The following is a 23,225-nucleotide window of genomic DNA, read 5'->3' as shown; positions in this document are numbered from 1 at the left end:
ACAGGTCATGGGCAAAATTTCATGGAAAATTTATGGAAGCCCATGACCAGTCTGTGACTTTTACTAAAAATGCCTGGAAGGGCCAGAGAGGACTAACAGTGGGAGCCCCACCGAGGCTGACTGCCAGCCACTGCTCCAGCCCTGTTGCTGCTCCTGCACTGGAGGCTGACTGCTGGTTGCTGAGCCAGTCCTACTGCTGCTCAAGGCATGCCGCTGAAGCAGGCTGAAGCTGAAGAAATCACAGAGGTCTGTTAAAGTCACAGAATCTGAGACCTCTGTGACACAATCATATCCTTACGTATAGTGACAGACTCAAAGCGCTCAGTCTATTTAGCTTAACAAAGGGAAGATTAATGGGTGACTTGATCTCAGTCTATAGGTATCTACGCAGGGAACAAATATTTAATAATGGGCTTTTCAGTTGAGCAGACAAAGGTATACCATGATCCAATGCACAGAAGCTGAAGCTAGATGAATTCAGACTGGATAAAGGCATAGATTTTTAACAGTGACAGTAATTAACCATTGGAACAACTTACCAAGTGTTGTGGTGGATTCTCCATCACTGACTATTTTTAAGTCAGGATTGGATGTTTTTCTAAAACATCTGCTCTAGGAATTATTTTGGGGAACTTCTATGGCCTGTGTTCTACAGGAGGTCAGTCTAGGTGATCACAGCAGTCCCTTCTGGCCTTGGCATCTATGATCCCATTTTACAAATGGAGAACTGATGCACAGAGAAATTCAGTGACTTGCCCAAGGTCATTCAGGAAGTCTGGTAGAAAGGGAGCTGAACCTGGGACACCCAAGTTCCAAGCTAGTGTCCTAACCAAGGAACCATCCATCTTCCTCTCTCATAGTACAAGAACAAGGGGTCCTGCAATGAAATTAAAAGGCAGCAAACTAAAAACTGATAAAAGCAAATACACTTTTATAGAGTGCATCACAAACCAGTGGCAACCATTGCCTTTAGTTGTCATTGAGTTCAAGAGCTTAATAGTATACAGAAAAGGACTGGACACTTGTAATAGTAACAAGAATATTTGCAGTGACATTGGATAAGATAAAAATGTATTAGACAAATAAACCTCATGCTTCAGGTCATAGGACAACTAATAACTGTCTGGGGCTAGGAAGACATTTCCCCCATGGGAAAGTTATTGCATAGTTATCCATTATGGAATTTCTTCCTGTGACGCACCCTGACACTGAGCTACTAGGGGAGGCAGGATCCTGGGCTACATGTGCTGGTGTAGTGTTGCAGAGAGACACTGGGACAAGTAAGCCATTGGTCTTATCCGTGGTGATTTCTCTGTTACTGTTCAGGATTGAACTCTAGAGTGTGTTCTCGCCAGGGCGTTGTCCAACTTACTTTTAAGGCTCCCACACAAGAAAGCTTCCACCCCTTCCCTTGGGAGATGATTTCACAGCCTAATAAGTCTCACTGCCAGGAATTTATTCCTGGTATTCAGACTAGATCTTCTGCTCAGATTCACCCCATTCCTCATTATATCCCCTTGCATCACTCTGAGCAGATCCTCCGTTCTTGGAATTTGCACCCTCTGGAGCAGTGTCAGGTTCTCACAAGCTCTCAGTCGCTGGCTGGCTGAGCTGCACAGAAAGATTGGTCATTTCCTTCTCATTCATCCATCTATGAGATGCCAGTTTGTGCAATTTGGTTCAGTCTAAAATGTGCATGAACTTTGCAAAAAGCTATGACCCACTGTGAGCTGAAGGTGGGACTGTTTTCAGTAACACTGTCTCTGTCTCTCACTTTGTATCCTGAAGGAAGAGCCAAAGAGCAAATCCAAAATCTGTGCCAACGTTTTCTGTGGAGCCGGGCGGGAGTGCGCAGTGACGGAGAAGGGGGAGCCCACCTGCCTCTGCATCGAGGTAGGACATAGAGCAGCTTCCAGATGACCGGAGGTAGAGAGGAGATGGGGAGAGGGGACTTCTTGAGGTCGAAGGGATCCAGATAAAATACACTAGGGCACTAGCCAATAGAGTTTCAATGGGAGTTGCTCTTGAGCAGCCCCAAACCAAGAGGAGCCCTTCAGTCTCCAGCCCCTTTCCTTCCCAGCCCTCCCCTGCCAATTCCTCCTCCCCAGTCACTCACACTATCTCTACCTCTGTCATCCTCTCTGATACACTCCCCCGGCGCACCCAGAACTGGCTCCTTTTTCTCCCCTCATGAGCCCCCAGTGCCCTGCCACAACCTGGTGCTCTCGTCTAGTGCATTGCAGCACAGATGCCAACCCATGCCAGGAAGTGCCAGTGTGGCTGAGCTGCCTATACCCTCGCCACTTACCTCACAGCCCAGAGTGTCAAACTAGGCAGGGGAGAGCTGGCTGGAGCACTCCTCATGTGGGGAAGGTGTGCCAGGGTGTCAGCACACAGTTGGACTGGTGTGGGGAGGTGCACATGCTCTCAGCAAGCCAGCTGTCAGCATAGCCAGTCTGCATGAGTTACAGAAACCAGCACTAAGCACTTTTTTAAAATAAAAAAATCTCTACAGGTATACTGAGATGGACCTTGAGAGAAGGGACAGTTTTAGGGACACGGAACCTGCCCATTTTGCTGTTCTCTTCCCCTTACAAAAAGCCATACGTTCTTACACCAATGGAACACTGTTTTTTAAAGAACCCCTCCTGTCCCCCCGCCTCAGTGTTCGCAACCCGGATGCTGCCATCCTGGGAACTGGAAAGTGAAAGGAGCTGTAAGCAAACTGACTGGGTTGATTACCTTTACCCAAGCTAAAAGAAACACAAAAAGGAAACCCCCAGCCCAAACGTTGTCAACGCTAAATTCCTTCTCTTTGGATAATCTACTGTGTCCCTTCCAGACAAAGCCCCAGGTTCTCAGCTGCGAGCCTACCTTCAGTTCCCCAGCAGAAACCTTGAGATGGTGTCTGCAGCCCATGCAGACAGATCCACCCAAAGAAAGACTTACACATACACACACACACACACACAAAGTCACTTAGAGACACACAGGTTTGTGCACACACGCAAACTCACACACCCAGAAGCAGAGACAAACATAGTATAGATACTAGTGATTAACTTCTGTGTTCTTCAGTAAATCTGCTTTCATTAAGTCACCTGAATGGTGGTAGTGCGGGGGGCTGGGGAAACCGATGTTTCCGGGTGAGGGAGTCCCCATTTTACAGACCACTCGGCTCCTGCACAAGATCTTATAGGTTCTGGGTAGTTAGTATCTCTCAGTCCCTACTTGCGCTGAGGGAGATGTGCACAGTGCCCATGAGCTGGGCTGATGCTGGGGCTTACACACTGCCTCCCTCCAGCCATCCTGGGATCCGTGGCGGTGGGTAAAGCTCTTCTCTTTCTGGCTCTTTTTCAGCAATGCAAACCTCATAAGAGGCCTGTGTGTGGCAGCAATGGCAAGACGTACCTGAACCACTGCGAGTTGCACCGTGATGCCTGCCTTACTGGCTCCAAAATCCAGGTGGACTATGATGGCCACTGTAAAGGTAAAGCCAGCCCTGAGGGCTTTGGGCCTACTGTCACTCAAACAAGACCCTGGGAGGAGGTGCAATGGAGGAGAAAACAACCGTGTGCCTTCTGCTCCCTGACAGAGATCACAAATGAGATCAAGGGGCCCCCATAACATGGCTTCTAGCTGCCTCTTCCTTCCAACAACCAACACAATCAACATGCCCTTTCCATCCACCTGTCAAGGAACGTCCAGGTCCACTAAATGATGTGGAGAATTGGACAGTTCCAAAAGCCCTTCCTGAATCCTTGCCCAGGCAGAACTCTCACTGACTCCAGAAGACAGAACTCACTTTATGTCTACACTACCGCAGTAAGTCAGCCTAAGTTACACAACTCCAGCTTCCTGAATAACATAGCTGGAGTCGATGTAGCTTAGGTCAACTTACTGAGGTGTCTTCACCGCAGTGGGTTGATGGGAGACACTCTCCCATCGACTTATCTTACTCTTCTTGTTCAGGGTGGAGTTCTGAGGTCGACTGGAGAGCCATCTGCAGTCGCTTTGGTGGGTCTTCACTGGACCCGTTAAATCGACCCCTAATGTATCAATCCCTGGAGCATCGATCCTGCTGTAGTGTAGATATAGCTTAGGGTTTTGCTTACTTGAGTGTTGCTCTTGGGCTCCTAGCCAGTTGTCCACATGGTCCTCTGTGTGGGTGCCCTGAGCTACAAGAAATCTGTGCCCATGTCCCATGTTCTGACACCACCTGCACCAACGAGGGACAAGAGGAGTCCTGACCTTTCAAAGGACTCACTCTCTCTATGGTAACACTGGTCTTTTAAAGGAGCAACTCCAAAGAGGAATATGAGGGAATGTGCTAGGGAGCGCAATCCAGAACTACCTGATATCCTTCCTGCTGAGATAAGCCCCACCATCACCAAAGGTACCCTGTTGCTAGGAAGTAACAGGGGCCTTCAGAGACCGCAAACTCACAGAGCTGAATCCCTCCCCGCTCACCATTTGTTTCACGCGAGGGAGAGTCTCATGTCACTCTGATACACCATGTCAGGACGTAAATGAAATAGTGAAACCTTTTTTTTTCCTGCTCATTAACATCTGTTCCCATGTTTCCACTGACAGAGAAGAAGTCTGAGAATCCAGTCGCAAGCCCAGGTAAGAAACCATCTCCTCCCCCGCCACACCTGAGAGCTCTGAATTCCTCCCAGCGTATTTGCATGGTGGAAGAATGGGCAGTTTGACAGGGAACTGCACAGCTTTAAGGTGGAATGAATAGAAAAACACATCTGTTCCCAGAGTGGGGACAGAATTTACCTGCAGACTTTCACATTACAGAGCCTGTGCCTGGCTAAGGGACAGGGAGATTGAGAGGTGCAACGTAGTGGGCGGAGCATAGGACTGGGAACCAGGAGTTTTCATGTCTATTCCTAGCTCTAATGCTGATTCCCTATGTGGCCTTGATCAAGACACTTCACTTTCCTGTGCCTCAGCTTCTCTGTTTGTAAAATGGGGGTGATAATACTAATGGTGGTAAAGCACTTCGAGGATCGATAAACATACATAATTGCGAATAATAATAATAGATTGCTGTTTATTTTCAGATCGAAGATAGGTTAGAAAAATGACTAAGTAAAACTGGTCCCTCCTTACTCCCCAGATGAGCTACCTGGATGTAGCACAGTCCAAGCTGCTGAATCTACTGACTGAAATGTGATCTGACTGATTTTTACTCCTGTTAGCCATGCAGAGCTCTGTGTTGGTGAGGATAATACCTTTTAATGGGATAACTTCTGCTGGTGAGAGAGACGAGCTTTTGAGCTTACACACAGCTCTCCTTCAGATCTGAGAAAGGTACTCACAGGGTATGTCTACACAGCAAAGAAAGACCCATGGCTGGTGCATGCCAGCCAACTCAGGCTTGGGCTCGGGCTACGGGGCTGTTTCATTGCAGTGTAGACTTCTGGGCTGTGGCTGGAGCCCCAACTCTGGGACCCTCCCATCCCACTTGGTCCTAGAGCCTGGACTCCAGCCCAAGCCCAGAAATCCACACAGCAAATGAAACAGTCCCTTAGCCCAAGCCCTGCAAGCCTGAGTCCACTAGCATGGGCCAGCTGCGGGTTTTTCTTTGCTGTGTAGACATACCCACCGTGTCACAACTACATACAAGGTGGAACCAATTGTTTAGCATAAGTAGTTAACACACATTTCAAAAAAGCTAGTGGGGAGGCTTTACCACCACCCCCAGCCTTTCCCCCTTACAACTGGAGAGGTGTTAACTGGCCACTTCACCTTGAATGGCCCTTTGAAATACGTGTTAACTACTTATGCTAAAGTTGGGGTTCTCAAACTTCATTACACCACAACCCCCTTCGGATAACAAAAATTACTACACGACCCCAGGACGGGGGACCGAAGTCCGAGCCCACCCAAGCCCTGCCGCCTCGGGACTGGGGAGCAAAGCTGAAGGGCTTCAGCCACAGACAGTGGGACTCGCACTTTGGCCCCGAGTGGTAGGGCTTGGGCTTTGGCCCTGGCCCTGGGCCCCAGCAAGTCTAATGCCAGCCCTGGCAACCCCATTGAAATGGGGTTGCGACCCACTTTGGGGTCCCGACCCACAGTTTGAGAACTGTGCTAAACACTGTTTCACCTTGTATTTAGCTATGACTCTGAGTACATTTCCCAGATCTGAGGGCAAGTCTACACTACAAAATTAAGTCAACCTAAATTATGTTGACGTACAGCCACTGCGGTAACTGAATTGGTTTTACACGTCCACACTACACTTCTTGTGGCAGCAGTGCGCGGCCTCACCAGGAATGCTTGCACCGATTTAACTGTCAGCGTGGGGCATTGTGGGATGGCTTCTGAAAGGTAGCAACGATCGATGTAAGCAACGCGGTGTCTACACTGACACTGCATCGACCTAACTACATCGAACTAAGCACTACGTTTCTGGTGGAGGTGGAGTTATTAAGTCTGTGTAGTGGGAGAGGTACATTGTGGGAGTTGCCTTACGTCAACTTAACTGTAGTGTAGGCCAGGCCTGAGTGAAGAAGAGCTTTGTGTAAGCTCAAAAGCTTTTGTCATACCAACAGCAGTTCGTCCATTAAAAGCTATTACCTCACCCACCTCGTCACTTTAATATCCTGAGACCAACACGGCTACAACAGCACTGCATACAGAGCTCATACAGCTTTGGTAAAGGGAGTCAGATGCTCCTGAGGCTTGTGCAGAATTGTTAGCATCAGCAGAATTGTTAACAAAGTTCCCATTGCAGAATCTTTAGTGTGAGGGGTACGGAGGCAGACTGCTCAACTGCACATTGATGGTCAGGGTTACTGGTGATGATGCACAAGATGAAAAGAACCCAGCTTGACTCTCAGAAACCGGGCTGAGTTGGTAGTGCTGATAGATAAAGCAGCCATCCTGTTCCCTGAGCACATTTGATGTAGAGTCAGATACACAGTAAAACATGTAGTCCCATGTCCCATTTTTATGCAGACGCTTTCCAAAGTATGCTTCAAGGATGGCTAGGTTATTATGCCATTGAAACAGGGCAGCACTGTTTTGTGAATAGGGCACTGGACTGAGTCAGGAGACCTGGGTTCTCTTCCACCAACCTGCTGTGTGATTTTAGGCAGGCCTTAACCTCCCTGCACCCCCCATTTCCCCTCCCATTCTTTCTTTGTTTTGTCTGTCTATACTGTAAGCTCTTCAAAGCATGGACTATCTTTTACTATGTGTATGTACAGTGCTTAGTACAATGGGGTCTTGATGTCAGTGAAGGCCTCTAGGAGCTGTCATAATACAAATAATAAATAATAATAATCCTTATAAGACAAATCAATTCCTGAATGCAAACCTAAGACAAAGGACCTTCTCGGGGCGTGACAATCACATCATAACGACCAAAGAATTCATAGCTGACCTTACAGAACCCCCAGCTACTCTCTCCCTGTCTGTCTGGTTATGGGAGGTTTTCTTTTCAGCCATAAGGACTAGCTCCTTAGGGCCAGATCCTCAGCTGGGGTAAACTGTCATAGCTCCATTGACTTTAATGGATATGTGACAATTTACACAAGTTGAGGGCCTGGCCCTAAATTTTTGGTTTTCTTAAATAAAAGATCAGATTCTGGCACATACGACTGCAGCCACCATGGGAGAGTAGTGGCTTAGCAAACAAACTCAGTTCAATCTCTGATGAGCACTTACTCTCTTCCTTTTTGTATGCAGTGGTGTCATAGCCATGACAGACATAGTGGAGAGGCTTGGAGACTGAAATCCCCTCCCCCTGAGAGATGGGCTTCTCAAGTTCAGTGCTGGGGGACACTGGCAGAGGGTGTAGTAAGGGAAGTTTGCTCAGCCCAGGCTATCCCAAGACTGTGGATGGAGATCTTTATTCTCTCCATGGCTGCCAATCTGGTGCCCTTCGCCAGTGCTAAATACATTTGCTCTCCCCATGGCACAAGAGACTGGGGGGACCAGGATGGTCAGCCTCCTTCCCTCCTCAGGCTGGGTGTTCTGTCAGCCCCCTGGAGGATAACATTGTGTATGACCAGAGAGGAGTCGGCTCTGGATCCATCTTTGTCATCTTCCACCTGCCGCATGACAAGAGGGAGAGGAAATCACCAAAGCAAAGGGGATTGAGGGGATTAAGTCGTTACCATTCTCCTGCCTTTCCACTGGGTGTCACCCTCATCCCAAACATTGCTCACCACTCAGCACCTCCAGCTGGGTTTGGAGATTGCTGATCTCGGTTCACACCCCTTCTGTGATAAAGGGAAACTCTGTCACTTGTAACCTGGTGTTGGTTTTTCAATTGTTTCTTTATGTTCTCTCAGTTGCATTTCTTCTTCGCTCACCCTTTCTTTCACTTCTTCCTGAGCAGTTGTCTGCTACCAGTCTGACAGGGATGAGCTCCGGCGCCGCATTATCCAATGGCTTGAGGCTGAGATCATTCCAGATGGCTGGTTCTCCAAGGGCAGTAACTACAGCGAAGTCCTGGACAAGTATTTCAAGGTAAAGAGGGCTGGGGCAGCCCTAGAGATGAGCCCTTGTTTCCTGCCCTACGCTGTTATGCAGTGCTGCTGGCACTTTTCAGTGACATGCCAGGTGGCTATAGTAAGTGAAGCCCCTGCAGTGTGAGTAAGACCAGAGTGTCTGGGGCGGTTCTTATGTAATACAAAGAGTGACCAAGTACAGGCCCGAAGCTGCCTGCAGCAGCACCTCCCGCCTCCCCCTTTCCCTCCCCCCCTGCCCACCCACACACAGGCAGCTGCCCCCCCTCTTCGGGTAGGTGGGGGTGGGGAACTGCAGAGGGAAAACTGAGGAAAAGGGAGAGGAAGATGTAAGTGCTGAGCCTTCAGAGACAAGAAACGCAGCAGGGAGGGGCAAGTGGAAGTGAGGCACAGGGAAGAGGTTGGGGGTGGTCCTAGCCCTTTGCCCCAATTCAGATTGGGGTGGGAGGCATGTGGGGGCTTTTCCTTGGGAGCCCAATCTCAAAGGATAAAGCCCCTGATGCGGCAAGAGACTCGGCTCAAATCCCCAGCCAGGAAGAGAGAGAATAGCCTCTTACACTTCGCAGCCTTTTCATTCAGTGCCTTCCTTGGAGTCAGTAAACTCCCGTCCCTCCCTCCTTCCCTCCCCTTGTGTAACTGGCAGATCCCACACTCCCTGCTTGCTTCTGCCACCCTCAGCACATTCCCCCCCCCCCCTCCCCATCCTGCCGTGGCCCAGAGCCTGCGGGGAGCTGGGGACCAGATGGTTTAAATAAGGAGGTGTTGACAGTGAGAGATTAATGGCACCTGGCAGGAGTTAGCTCTGAAATTTGCCATGGCGATGGGACCCCCTGGTGGGACCCGAGAAGCCAGCCTCTTTGCTCCTTCCCTGCCCCAAGCTCTCAGCCTTTATAGCCATTAACACTGGTGCCTTTTATGGAAGCCCTCCAGTGATTCACTGCCTCAGGCTCACCCTTGGGCACCTGCCGTCACCCCAAATGATGGGGTGACCTGCAGGGTAGAGCTACGCAATCCCTCCCCCCCACAAACACACCGCCCCGAGCTCCCTCCTCAAAGGGCCGCCCTGTGCCACAGGCTGTGATGTATTATCCAGAGCCAGCCATGTGCTCACTCCGCTGATGTCAGCACTCTGAGGAGCACTCCCCCTGCTATGAGCCCAATGAAAACCCGTGTCTGCAGCACAGAGGCAAACCAGCTCCTGCTCACTTGATTGAGCATCTCACAGTTTCCTCTTTCCTTTGTCCGCTGATTCCAGCCTCAGGCTGGGGAATGCTCCCGTGACAAAGCCATAGCCTTTCTCAGCAGGAAAGCAAAAGCTAACACCCCTTGCCCCCAGTTTATCCTGGGCATTTAATGGCATCCACCAGGTAACACCCATTCCCCAGGGGCTTTACAATATTTTGGGATGAAATTTAGTCCGGGTGAGAACTGGGGACTAACAGGGCTGATGTGAGTGAGGCATAATAAATGGTGGCGGAGATTGTGCAAATATTCCTACATAGCTTGACAAATACATCTCAACCCTGACCTGTCGGAATTCTGCTGTAGCCATGGGAACCTCACCCAGTATTGGCCCTCACTCCTGCCCTGCAGTCCCCCAGGCTATCCCAGTCCTGGGCTCCCCACACAGTTCTGCCAATGCCCCTTACTCCTGCCCTGCAGCCCCCCCACCCCCCAGGCTATCCCAGTCCTGGGCTCCCCACACAGCTCTGCCAATGCCCCTCACTCCTGCTCTGCAGTTGTTCTTCCCCCCCACCCCCTGCTATCACAGTCCTGGGTTCCCCACACTGCTCGGCCAGTGCACCTCAGTCCTGCCCTGCAGCACCACCTCTTCGTTCACTGTGGATACTGCAACTCATTTTTGCTGAATTCAGTAGCAGGGAGTGTCGGAGGCAACTCGTTTCCTCTTCTCTTTCAGTAGTGGTCAGCAGTTAGGGGGCTCAGCCATTTCCCTTATGAGACCCTGTCTTGTGAGATTCATTAGTGTGACTCAAGTATGGGACATGAGCCACCAAGGGCTAGACCTGCAAAGGGATTTGTGTCAAGTGCTATTAGGCCTCTTGATCCCATACAGGGACCTCAGGGCAGCAGGGGGACATGCAGTGCTGGACAAAGCAGACTTCACTGAACCTGATTCTGTGGAAACTGTGGCCCTCCTTGTAAACAATGTTGGGGGACATGTGATGTTCAGAGCCCATGGAGCTGGAGACACATTAGCAGGACCGTTATGCACTGGCTGCAGAGAGGATAATAATTTTCCCTGCCCTACCACTTTTCATCTGGGGGTCTCAAAGCAATCTACAGGCACTGATGAATGGAGCCTCAGGACACCAGAGGGAACTAAGACACAAGGAGTGGAAGTGTCTTGACCCAGCCACAGAGCAAAATTTCTCCAGCACCCCTTATAGCATTCAGTAAACAGGATTCTTTTCTTCCACCTCTGCATTGCAACCGCCTGAGTTGGGAAGGGACACAGCAGCTGCTGAAAAGTACACTGCAACACTATGCACCAGTTTAGGATAGGAAGTGAAAAGGAATCCTGAAACTGCAGAAGGAATTTATGAAGGTAGAGTGTAAGTACTCTCCTTGGAATTTAGCTAGGACACTGTGGCTAAACACTCCACTCTTAAGTGACATGGGATCTTCATGGCCTAATGTGGCTACTGTGAAAATATCGGTTCTTTTTCTTTAAATCAATAGCTGGAAGACAGGCACATGGGGCCGAGGATGGTTCTAGGCAGAAGCTCTGCAGTGAAGCAGAGGGAGACAGAGCAGCTTGAGGGATAATCCTCGTTTCCTTATTCTAATGAAGTCTCTTGTTCAGAGTTAGCAGAAAGTGACTTTTCCTGTGATTCTTTGCCATTAGCACATGACAGTCAAGACCCTGGTTTTACACCTGTCTGAAAGTTTGCACCAACCCAGCACCGCTAAAACATAATTGGTCCATTTCATGCCAGAAAATGTATGGAAGCTAAGGGCCACCTGGAACAAAGGAAGGAAATGATGTGATCATGCTGTGGCTATAAAGCAAGCAGCCAGAGGTGAATGAGAATCAGTGTGGACCAGCGGCCAGTGCAGAGGAGTGGGAATCAGGACTCCTACATTCTCATCCCAGCTCTAACACCAACTCTCTGGGTGGTATAGATAAGTCACTTCCTATCTACAAGCCTCGGTTTCCTTTTCTGCAGAATACGGGGGTATGATATCTGCCCCACAAAAAAGTTGGGATTTGAAGATGCAAAGTGCTACACAGTGCTAAGTATTCGCAAATAGAGCTGGGTGAAAGTTTTTGGACTTCTAGTTTATTTGATGAAAATTGTAGTTTGGGGTGACCAAAACTATTCAGAAATTTTACCCAAATAGTTTCAGCCATTGACAAAATGGCCAGAGGAAGAGGAAGAGATGGTGCTGCAGCTGCTGGCACTTCCGCTTTCTTTCCTTCTCTCCCTTTCCATCCCTTTCTTCCCCCCACCCTATAACCTTTAGCCCAGTGAGAAGGGCACTCACTTGGGATGTGGAAGACCCAGGTGTGAATCCCGGCTGTAGAGCAGACCCAAAAGGGCTTTGTCAATTCACCGGAAATTCCAAACTATTTCTGATTCAGTTCAGCCCACACCAAACTTTGTTTTTCCAATTTATTGGCATTGCCACTGAGCCAAAGAATCGGTCATTCACCTAGCTCCATTTGCAAGTGTGTGTGGAAAAGGGAAAGGAATGGGAACAGGACAATGCCTCAGCCCTCTTGTGTCCATCTTCTCACCCCTATAGAGCTTCGATGGTGGGGATTCTCGCCTGGACTCCAATGAGTTCCTGAAGTTTGTGGAACAGAATGAAACTGCTATTAACATCACCACCTATGTGGACCAAGAGACCAACAAGCTACTCAGGTAACCTGGGGCAGGGAGGCAAGCGGGAGGGGCAGCAGACGTGAAGGGAGAGCTAGCTGCCAATCATTAGTCAAACAACCATTGGGAAGTAACGCTCAAAATGTCAAGAGAATTCACACCAACCTCAAGTATCAGAGGGGTAGCCATGTTAGTCTGTATCCACAAAAACAACGACGAGTCTGGTGGCACCTTAAAGTCTAACAGATTTATTTGTGCATAAGCTTTTGTGGCTAAAAAACCCACTTCATCAGATGCATGGAGTGAAAATTACAGATACAGGCATAAATATACTGGCACATGAAGAGAAGGGAGTTACCTCACAAGTGGAGAACCAATGTTGACAAGGCCAATTCAGTCAGGGTGGATGTGATCCACTCCCAATAACTGATGAGGAGGTGTCAATACCAAGAGAGGGAAAATTGCTTCTGTAGTGAGCCAGCCACTCCCAGTCCCTATTCAACCCCAAATTGATGGTGATGGTGTTAAGTTCGCAAATGAATTGTAACTCTGCAGTTTCTCTTTGAAGTCTGTTTTTGAAGTTTTTTTTGTGAAGGATGGCTACTTTTAAATCTATTATTGAATGTCCAGGGAGATTGAAGTGTTCTCCTACTGGCTTCAACCTCAGTGTCTTGCAAATCCAGTCCTCCTTGCTTTCCAAACTGCCTGAAATAAAACAAAAATCATGTCAGGATTAAACATTTAACCTGACTTGAAATTTTTTCAACTTTTCAATTCACCATAAATTGAGAAAAACATGTGTTTTCGGTTTGACTCAAAAGGAAACTTTTTTTTTGTTTTTTCAGAGTTGCCAGCAAAATGAAAAGTCCATTCCGGGCCCATTTCTACCTGGGGTGCTGATGGGCGGGAGGAGGGGAGGCAGAAGTTCACAGCAATGCCTTCGTTCTGCAGTGAAACTAACAATAAAATAGCATTGATAAGGCTGAGCTGGAGATTTGCTTCTGCTACTAACTTGTTCAGAATAATCCCCCATTCCCTGCCTTCCCCAGCAAAGTAGCAATCGGAGCCTGTTTCTCCTTTCTATATGTGGTAGAGTCTGTTACAACAGTCATTTTGCTGGCCTGGCCCCGAGTCCCAGCGCTTACTGCCCTGCGCTTCCTTGTCCAGATCCCTGCACCGGGAAGAGCAGGGGCCATAGCAGAGACAGTACCCTGAGCCCCATGCCCATTGTATCTGTTTCCTTTCAGGGGACTCTGTGTGGACGCCCTCATTGAGCTGTCTGATGAGAATGCCGACTGGAAACTCAGCTTCAATGAGTTCCTCAAGTGCCTCAACCCGTCCTTCAACCCACCAGAGAAAAGTATGATCTTCTCCCCTGCACCAGGGAACAAACTGGGGCTCCAGAAAGCAGGGAAAGAATAGAAGGGCTTAGAGCCAGACAGAGAAGGCAGGCACTCCACAGCACGTCCAATACACCTCACTCCTGCCCTGCAGCCCCTCCTGCTATTCCAGCCCTGGGCTCCCCACACAGCTCTGCCAATGCCCCTCAGTCCTGCCCTGCAGCTTCCCCTTGTATTAGGGTGTATGGGATGTGGGTTTCAGAAAGGCATGTCAGTGGGGAATGTATGTTTGGGTGATCAAGTAAGGGGTTCAGCAGTGGGGAGATGGGTCATGTGAGGAGAAGTGCGTGTCTGAACAATTGAGGAGGCAGGGCACTGGGCAGGTCTCAGTCCAGAGAGAAGCCTTGCCTTGCTCTGGCTTTCAATTGCCAGATGCCCTCCCTGATCAACTTCCTGTAGCTCACAAGCCATCTGAACCCAATGTAGATTTGCAATTTACATGGAAACGGCTCAGCGTTCTAAGGATTAAACATAATGTAGCAGCTGATCTAATTGTCTCACTAGGGAGTATGCTCACCAATAGGCCAGGAGGGTCTGGGTTCATAGAATCATAGACTTTAAGGTCAGAAGGGACCATTATGATCATCTAGTCTGACCTCCTGCACAATGCAGGTCACGGAATCTCACCCACCAGGCTCTAGGATTTTTGCCACCCCAAGCAAAAAAATCCCCCCCCCCCCCCGCTTTTTTTTTCATGCTCTCTCCTCCAACCATTTCCCCAAATCCCCGGCCCTGCCTCCTCCCCCAGGCTTGCCGGATTCCCACCCCCACCCCCATTGCTTCGTGCGGCTCCCCACACACACACACACACAACCCCCCGCCCTAGGTCACCTCCGCTCTGCCTACTCCCCTGAACAGGCCGCCGCTCCGCTTCTCCCCCCCCCTCAGGCGAGGGAGAGGCAGCGCCTTCAGGGGAGCAGACAGAGCGGAGGTGAGCGAGGGTGGGGGGAGCGCAGGAAGTAACGGGGGGAAGGGGAATAGGAACTGCTCCCCGCCCCAGCTCGCCTCTGCTCCACCCGAGCTGTTTCCCGCGCGGCAAGCCTGGGAGGGAGGGGGGAGAAGCGGAGCGGCGGCGGCGGCGGCGGCGTGCTCGGGAGCAGGCAGAGCGGAAGCGAGCGGGGGCACATTTCTAGGGGCGGGATGGCCGGCGCCGGGATGCTGCCCCTAGAAATGTGCCACCCCAAGCACCTGCTTGTTTTGCTGGTGCCTAGAGCCGGCCCTGCCACCAACTCCTGTAACAAACCCCTAACTTATGTCTGCGCTATTGAAGTCCTCAAGTCGTGGTTTAAAGACTTCAAGTCCTACACCAAGGCTTATTCTCAGTGGTGCTGATACAGTGCAGGCCATGGTGATACTGCTGGTAGAACAGTAAACTGAACTCCCTCCTGCCCCTTCCAGTGGAAAGTCAGACATCCCACAAGCACTCCCTGAAAATGCTGTCCGTGGTGCTCTTCGACAGAAGATGGGGCTTCATGTCCCAGGGCGGGTGGGAGTGATGAATAGAGGCTGTGACGGCCCCTGCAGTCACTGTACTAACTCACAAGTGCTTTGGGGGAAACAAAGAACTCCCAGAATCCAATTGCCTGTATCTGCCCTGTACATCAAAGCCAATGCCCCTTGTTCTTGCTCCTTCTAGAATGTGCCCTTGAAGATGAAACCTATGAAGATGGAGCTGAGACCCAAGTGGAGTGCAACCGCTGTGTCTGTGCCTGTGGGAACTGGGTGTGCACTGCCATGACCTGTGAGGGTAGGTACAACCTGCAAAGGGCTGGGGCAAGTAGGAAGTTACAGAGGAAGTTTTGTCTTCTGGTTTATGCAAGGCACTGGGTTTCTGGGCCTGTGACTTCTATTCCCAGCTCTTCCTCGCAATCACTGTAAGACCTTGGGCAAGTCACTTGCCCTCTATGTGCCTCAGTCTCCCCAGCTTCTGTAAAATAGGGATTATGATGCTGTCCTACTCCAGAGAGAGGTTAGGAGACTTAATTTATGACGGTTAGAGAAGAGCCTTGAGAGCCTTCAAATAAAAGCTCTTACAGAAGGAAAAAGAATTATTATTTGTGTGAAGAGAAGTATCCTTTATAATGAAACTTGACTGATCATCCATCTCTTGTCCCTTGTGGTGTCTCCTCATATCAGTTTCAAGCTCTGAGAGCAGAGCTACAGATGGGGAAGCCCCAGTGGGTTTCTTAATTGGACGCCTTACGTCAGGAGGATCAACTCATCTCACAGAGTTCGTTGCGCATTGGAAGCCAGTTGGTCCCCCTGTGTAAGACTTTGGGAAATGCTTTATTCTCTTGATAAACTGGGCTCTCCCTCACAGCGCTGCTCTGCATTCTTCTGGCCTCCCTGCTGCTTCTGAAGGGCCTTTGCATGGAAACAGCACCTCTGTTTCTTAAGAACACATTACCTCTTAAGACTGTCGGTAGCATGGTAGCTCCCACTGAGAGAGATGCCAGCACCATGAACAGATGTGGAGATAGTAAAACAGTAACAAGTGTTAACAGAATTACTTCAAAAATTAATTCAGTGCTACACAGTAGAGGCCTCTGAATTGATTCACCCCAATGAGCAGTTTCCTTTTGCCCCTAGTAACAAGAATTCCTGATTCAGAGAAGATGCTGTTTTAGTCCTGATGCTGTTGCTTAGGGAGTTGTGGATCCCATTGTGTTATGAGGCAGGCCCACACGGTTGGGTGGCTGGGAGAGAGACTGTACCTGCTGCCTGCCCAGTGCTAGCATCAGAGGTGGCTGCAAGACACCCAGCATGGCCACCTAGCATGGGTCGTTGAAGTGGAGGGAGAAAACAAGTAGCTTGCAATGGGCTAACAATTCTCACCCTTTCTGCCTGTGTCATAGCTGTGGTGGGACCAAAGGCTGCTGTCAGAGGAGTAAGCAGACCAAAGGGGCATGAGAGTCAGGCAGATCTGAATACCAATAAATGAGCAGAAAGCATGTCCATTAAGTGAAATTAAATATCATTGGGCTTCGCTACATTCCCTGAGAGAGGTCCTGAATAAGCAGATGTGCCAATTACATGGAGTGTGTCGTGTGTATTTCTATCTGCCCAAGATTTGTTTAGCCAGAGAAGGCGTCAGAACTAGCCACTGGCTTTCTTTTTCAATAATAAGCAGGGAGGGTAGAGCCTAGTTCATTTCTGATGTATTTATCTTTTACTCTTGGGGGAGTTGTATGAATGCACACCTCATGTACCCCAGGATGGGACAGACTCCTTCCTCTTTCCTGACAGCAAAGAAGAAGGGGTCAGAGCTCATCAGCTCTCACTTCTCCAGACAAAGCAAGCCCCAGTGAGCCTGAGATCTGTTGTAGCATGACACAGGCTGAACCCACCCTGGCTCTCTCCTGGCCTCCCACCTCTGTATCACCATCTGAGAGCTGTCCTAACACCTGGGATGGCTCTAAACTTCACTTGTGTTTGCAGGGAAGAACCAGAAGGTGCCTGTAGGGGGGCAGCAACCCGAGGAGGAGCTGACTGAGGAGGAGCTGGCCAGATACGTTCAAGAACTGCAAAAGCATCAGGTTAGGATGGAATCTCTTTGTCCAGAATCTGTGTTGGAAATTTCTCCTTGCTAGAGACCTTCTTCCTCTGGATCTCAGATATTTCCTAGCAAAGACGGGGAGTGCACTGGCTCATGGTAAGGGGAACTCCCTATCTCCCTTTGGGATGGTCCCTCCACGGCAGGGGTGAGGCACATTTGATGGAGGTAGTTTGAGGGGTGAGCCTGCTGCTGCCCATGTTGTACTGTCCTATAGAGAAACAGAAGCCTTCAGTCTGCTGGCACCTCTCACCAGCATTAATGTGGAACCGCAGGGCCTCAATCTAATGCTCTCTCTCTCTGCAGGAGACGGCTGAGAAGACCAAGCGAATGAGCACCAAAGAGATGTAAGGGGCCTCCTCACTGGAGGAGCCCAAGGGACAGGCCAGATCCACTGCCCTGTCCTTCAGCGCCGAGCTCAGTATGCACAAGTGTCTGCTACAGTTGCCCAGTCACGGATATTTACGTTGTTTAGCGATGAGGTTTTTGTTTTGTTATTAAAAAAGGAAGCAGGGGAGGGGAGCACAGTCCACCTGGTCGGGGGAGTCACTGCTGGAGGCTGGTGAGGACAGGAGGGAATTACAGCAGCCTCCAGAATACCCCTCACAGAGGACGTCTTAAGGCAATGAGCAGGGAATTCTGTGCCAAAAGGAAAACCTGGGGAAGGGGGAGGTAAGTGCTGGGGGGGGTGTTAACCTCCTGGGAATCTTCCAATTTCTAGGGTTTAGTGTGCACCCGCCTTGGCAGCAGGAACATGTAAGGGAAAGTTCTGTGGCTGAGCATGCATCCTGTGGGGAACAATCAGCCAGGGATGTGGCCTCAGGTCACCACCATCTTCTTGTCTTACCTGTACCTTTCTGCCTTCTCCCAACCTCCTCCTCTCCTGTTCTCCTTTCTGTCCTTTCCCCATCCTCCCTGTCCACCTGGCACTGTCCTTCCCCTTCCAGCTTCCATGGGCCTCACCTCAGGCATCTCCCCTTGGGCTAATTGACTTTACTTGACTCCTGGAGTTCCTAGTGAGCTGCCCAGCATCCTCCTCCCTGCCTGCAGCCAGCCAATCCCTAGCAGCTCCTCCAACGCCTTGTGGGCTCCAAAGTCACACTATTCCCTTTGTTGTCCTCCTAGCCCCCTATCTCTCCAGTCCTCTCACAAAGGTGCTACATTACCGTATTTTCCCTTATCACACATCCTTTTTTTTTTTTTTTTTACAACTTTATTTTCTAGGGTAGCAACTGAGCTTTTGTATTTTTAGGCAGTAGCTTTAGATCTTTCAAGAAAGCAAAACCATTGGTTTTGCTGGTTGCTTTTGAAAGTGCTGCGATTCCTGTGCACGGTTTGCATTTGCCTGTATCCAGTATGTACAATCAGAACAGCTTCTAAGCCCAAAGCTTCAGGGCACTTCTCAGCTTGGTGCTGCAGTGTCCCTCACAGTGGACAGGGTATAGTAAATATAAAGGGGTTTCTTCATTGAGGCTGCTGGACGCAGACAGACCCTGTGGGTCTTTCTCTGGTTCTCTAGTTTGCAGACTATCCCATCCTGTGCTGCCAGGTTTTACTGCACGAGGTCTCCCTAAATCACATGAATGCCTGGAAGGGAGTACAGGCTAATACACTAAACAAAGGACAGAGGGACTGTCCAATATTTAGTTTGCTATCTAGCTAGCCCTTTTAATACATCTATCAGCTGCAGCCTGCAATGTGAGTGATCATCTCTCTCCCTCTGTCAAATTCAAGGGTAAATCAGCCAGATTGTCTCTGGCCTGTATTCTGAGGTTCCACCTGAATTGGGTTAAGATCAGGGACCTGCGCACATCCCCCTCTGGCAGCCTGCCAGGCCTGTGTGCTCAGATCAGTCCATCTCTGACCATTGTAGCTTCCCTTTCTGGATCATTTTCTTTTGGCCACTTTTTTTCTTCTCTGAACACTGGGCCTAGTTACAACTGTGATACTCTTTGAGGGAATGGTATTGTGTCAGTGACCCCGTCCCCTCAAGCCCAATGGGTTCTCCTGTTATATTCAACTTTACTTCATATACACACACATACACACCCATTTCCCTGTTCCAGTTATGCTTTGGTGCACATTCCCAGTCATTACACTTAGGCTGAGTCAAGATGATTCTGGCTTCAGTCTTCTCCCTTTGAATAAGCTGAACAATCACCTCATGCCCGGCACTCCCTAGTGATTACTCAAGCAAACCTCCCATTGGCCTCAGTTAGAGTTAGTTCTGCTTGAGGCAAGATGAGCAAAGTTGAGCTGTAGCCTTCCCTTTATTCAAAGCACTTTCCAGGCAGAGAAGGGGAAGAGTCAGTTAGTGTAGGGAAAGAAGAAAGCTTGAACTGTGGTACAGTTATCGGCTAGTCTCTTGTACTGTTGTCTTGGTCTTGATATTGCCACTGTCTCTTCATACCATGGACTTCAGAGAGACAGGGCCAGACGCTGATCTCAGTTATACCTGTGTAACTCTAAGGTATCTCCATTGACTTCAGTGCAGTTACTCCAGATTTACACCAGCAGGAGATCAGAATCTGCCCACAGTGCTTCGAGGCTTTGGAGTAACTAAGACAGTGAGCTGATTCTGACTCATGTTGGTGTAAATCAGGAGCAATGTCAATGGCATTACATCAGATTTACACTGGAGTAGGTGAGAAGTGAATTAGTCCCTAGAACGCAGGGGGGGATGACACCCAGTTTGAGGGGGGGAAAATGCTACTCTGGGAATTCAGAGTGAAATGATTTTTGTTCCCTCTCCCTCATTAGTGGTATCAGAGGAATTGGTGAAATGGGAGTACCCGATGGACATGTCCCCTACTCTTCCCACCTACTCTACAAATGGATGTATAGAGCACATTGGGTCTGGAGTCACTGGCACACTGTTTTAATTCTTTGCCTTAGTCTGAAATAGTGAAAGTAGCTCATACCTCCCACCTCCTTTCCTACCACCTTCCAGCTGAGACCACTTACCCCATTAAAGTGCCTTAGGGAAAATGCAACAACATGCCTTAAAAAGCAAACATTTTCATCAGTGGGAAGAACAGCTTATTTCCCAACCAGTAAGATCCCAAAGTAGGAAGGGTCAGCTGAGGAGCCAAGTATGTGCAGTGAGGAGGGGGGGCATCAAACTGTGGCTGAAGGCGTTATGCAGTTTGCAGAGTTTTATGCAACATGGCCTGTGAGAATCCTCCAATTTACTGTAGGTGTGTAGGCTGTGAAGACTACAGGTCCCAGCATGCAATGCAGTCAGGCTGCTCAGGTCAACGTGGAACATTGCATGCTGTGATCTGTAGTCTCAACAGCATGATCCTAATAAAACAGTAGCCGCAATCTGCTCCAGTTTATGCAAAATATGTGGTACCCCCTGACAAGCCACAAGAGTGACCCTTGGTGAGGCAAAGTCTGGGAGATTTCACTGCCACACAGATCAAAGCAGGACAACTGGGCCATAGTTAATTGCTCTCTGTAGAGACAGGGCTGCCTCCTACAGAACCTTTTCATTTCCTTTGTGTTCCCTAAGAAGAAAAATATCATTTAAGATGTAACGTGTTGAAAACACTGCTGGTTTCAAGGGCTGTTGTACCCACATGGTGCATGAACATCTCGCAAGTCGAAGGGTGTGGCCCCAGTATGCTATATAAGGAACAGCCCTACCCAGGCTGAGTGGTAAAAAACCGTATCACACAACAGACTTTTCTATCTCGAATTCCTAGGGTGTGATCTGGCCAGTGAGTCAGGAAAATGCCAGTTCTCTAGGATATTCGCTGTAGAGTCTGCAAGGGGCGGGAAAGGCATTTTTTACAAAGGCCAACACAAAATAACCCCTTCTTTCTTTCTCTCTCCCTTGTGTATGTGTGTGAAATTTATCAGTATTCTGTAGGTTTCATTCGTGCACTTATGTTACTTGGTTTTGTATTTTTTGTGGGGAGGGAGTTGGATATAACTGCCAAATAAACAAAACAAAATCATAATGTTTCATTTGTTCCTTTTTTTTATTTTAAATAAGACCAAAGTACAATCCGCTTTAGGGTTTCTGAGCTCCCTTGACAGTCCTCCCAATCGCTCTTCCTTTCTCAGCAATAAAGATAAGAGTGTTCATTATTTGCACTTGCAGACTGTAACTGCTTTCCAACAAGGCTCAAAGCACTTTACAAGGTGAGTCACTATCATTACCCCATGTTATAAATGGGGAAGCTGAGGAAGGGATTTGCCCACAGTCATGCAGAGAGTCGAGGGTAGAGAAGGGAATAGAACCTAGAAGTCCTGAGTCCCAGTCACTTGCTCTAGTCATTAGTTGCTGCTGCCTCCCAGTCTGCTCCATGCCCCCTTCCCAATCTGCTCGTTCAGTTACTCATGCAATGGAGTCAAAAAAGGAGGCCAGCAAATTTCTCACCATGATGTGTCTGTACAGTACCAAGCATGAGGGGGCCCAGCCGGGATGTGACCACAAGATCCGTATTTAGTAAGGATCCAAGGGCCTCCCTTCTCCATGCGCTGTGGGTGGGTTGGTCGGGCAGAACAAACCCATGGCCAAACGGCGCAGGATTTTTACTCCTAGCACTGACATTGATTCACTGTTGTGTTTGGAGGACAGTACAAAAGACTCCATGCCACTATCGAGCATTCAGTACCACACACAGCATGGCTACGTGACCTTGAGCAAGTCACTGCATCGTTCTGTGCTGGGGGTGATCAAAGTACCCTACATGCGGGTTGGCGGGATCAATGAATTGATGTTTGTAAAATGCGTATTATTCTCTCCCCCCTTCTCCACGTCGGGGTAGTTCTCCCGGACCTGAGACAGAGCTTTACATAGCTAGCAGAGTGCATGTACCAGCCCCACCACCCCATCTCACACTTGCAGCTGTCCCGCACAGCAGGGGCCCCCGTAGTCACAGGTTTCATAGCTCCTGAAGCAGGCTCTGACCTGTAGGGGTTTGCATCCATTCTGTGTCTTGTGCACCAAGGTACTGTTGTGAAACTACAGGCATCGTTGGTGCCTGCTGCTTGCAAAGGCAGGTCTGAAGTCGGCACCTCATCCTTGTAGTGCTGTAAGCTGCAGGGAGTATTCGAAAGAATCCACAGCAGGCACATGAGAGGGAAAATCATGTGGCAAAGCCACTTTCCAGCCCATCATCCCAAAACTATTGCTCCAAAACTCAGCCACGCTGGAGCCATTTGTGTACTCAGTGGGCAAAAGTCTCAATGTGCACGAACTCTCTATTTCCTCCAGCTGCCATGGCCACGCCTCCTTCCAGGCCAACCATGCCCATTTTTGTCTGTACTGCCGCCCAGTGGAGGGCAAGTTGCAGCCCCTTATGCCACAGCCAGTGCCTGCTCGCTGCGTTTCTATCACCAGGGCCCATGTGTCCTGTCAGAAAATGAGGTGAACCCATCCCTTGACTTATGCCACTGTGCTTCACTGTCACTTTTCCCTATTGGTGTCACTTACCCTCATCCTGCCGGCTCTCCCAGTGTGTTTAAGTCCCTCTGGAATTTCACATGATCCACTGTAGTTTTTACCAGGTGAAGCTACATTGTGCGAGTAACAAACATCACCAGCTCAATGGCCAGTCCCCCCCTCCAAATGATTCAAAAATGTACAATAGATAACATATTCAACCCCCTTCCACTCCATGGAGCAACTCAATACATGCCTTTCTTTACTGTCACCTAACCAAGTGTCATTTACAGAAGTTGTTGTTCCTTACCCAGCAGTTATGCAGGTCCCTTAATACCCACTTTTGAGGAACCTTATCAAAAGCTTCATGAAATCTCAGGTAAATTATGTCTAGTTGGTCACTTTTATCTATCTTATTAACATTTTAAAAAAGCAAAAATACCCTTTAATGGGCTTAAGGGGTGCAATAATCACAGATGCCAGGCTGGTTTGCCTCTATCAAACTATACTTACCAAAATGTTTAACTACTCTTTACAGCTGTT

The 23,225-nt window shown here is 49.1% G+C and overlaps 1 protein-coding gene across 1 annotated transcript in view; it reads left to right on the top strand.

Moving 5' to 3' along the window:
* The window catches only part of FSTL1 (follistatin like 1), an 80,385-nt gene extending 59,133 nt beyond the window's left edge, over positions 1-21,252 (top strand). The window contains exons 3-11 of the mRNA XM_073309556.1: positions 1,789-1,893; positions 3,361-3,490; positions 4,594-4,626; positions 8,360-8,490; positions 12,258-12,376; positions 13,582-13,694; positions 15,371-15,481; positions 17,173-17,270; positions 17,594-21,252. Coding sequence (XP_073165657.1) covers positions 1,789-1,893; positions 3,361-3,490; positions 4,594-4,626; positions 8,360-8,490; positions 12,258-12,376; positions 13,582-13,694; positions 15,371-15,481; positions 17,173-17,270; positions 17,594-17,638 — 885 coding nt within the window. The 3' untranslated portion in view covers positions 17,639-21,252. The remainder of the gene's footprint in view (positions 1-1,788; positions 1,894-3,360; positions 3,491-4,593; positions 4,627-8,359; positions 8,491-12,257; positions 12,377-13,581; positions 13,695-15,370; positions 15,482-17,172; positions 17,271-17,593) is intronic.
* The last annotated feature ends 1,973 nt before the right edge of the window (positions 21,253-23,225 follow it).

The sequence above is a fragment of the Lepidochelys kempii genome, chromosome 1 (assembly GCF_965140265.1).
Source record: "Lepidochelys kempii isolate rLepKem1 chromosome 1, rLepKem1.hap2, whole genome shotgun sequence".
NCBI classification, from domain to species: Eukaryota; Metazoa; Chordata; order Testudines; family Cheloniidae; genus Lepidochelys; species Lepidochelys kempii.
This window is presented reverse-complemented; position numbering and strand designations above follow the sequence as displayed.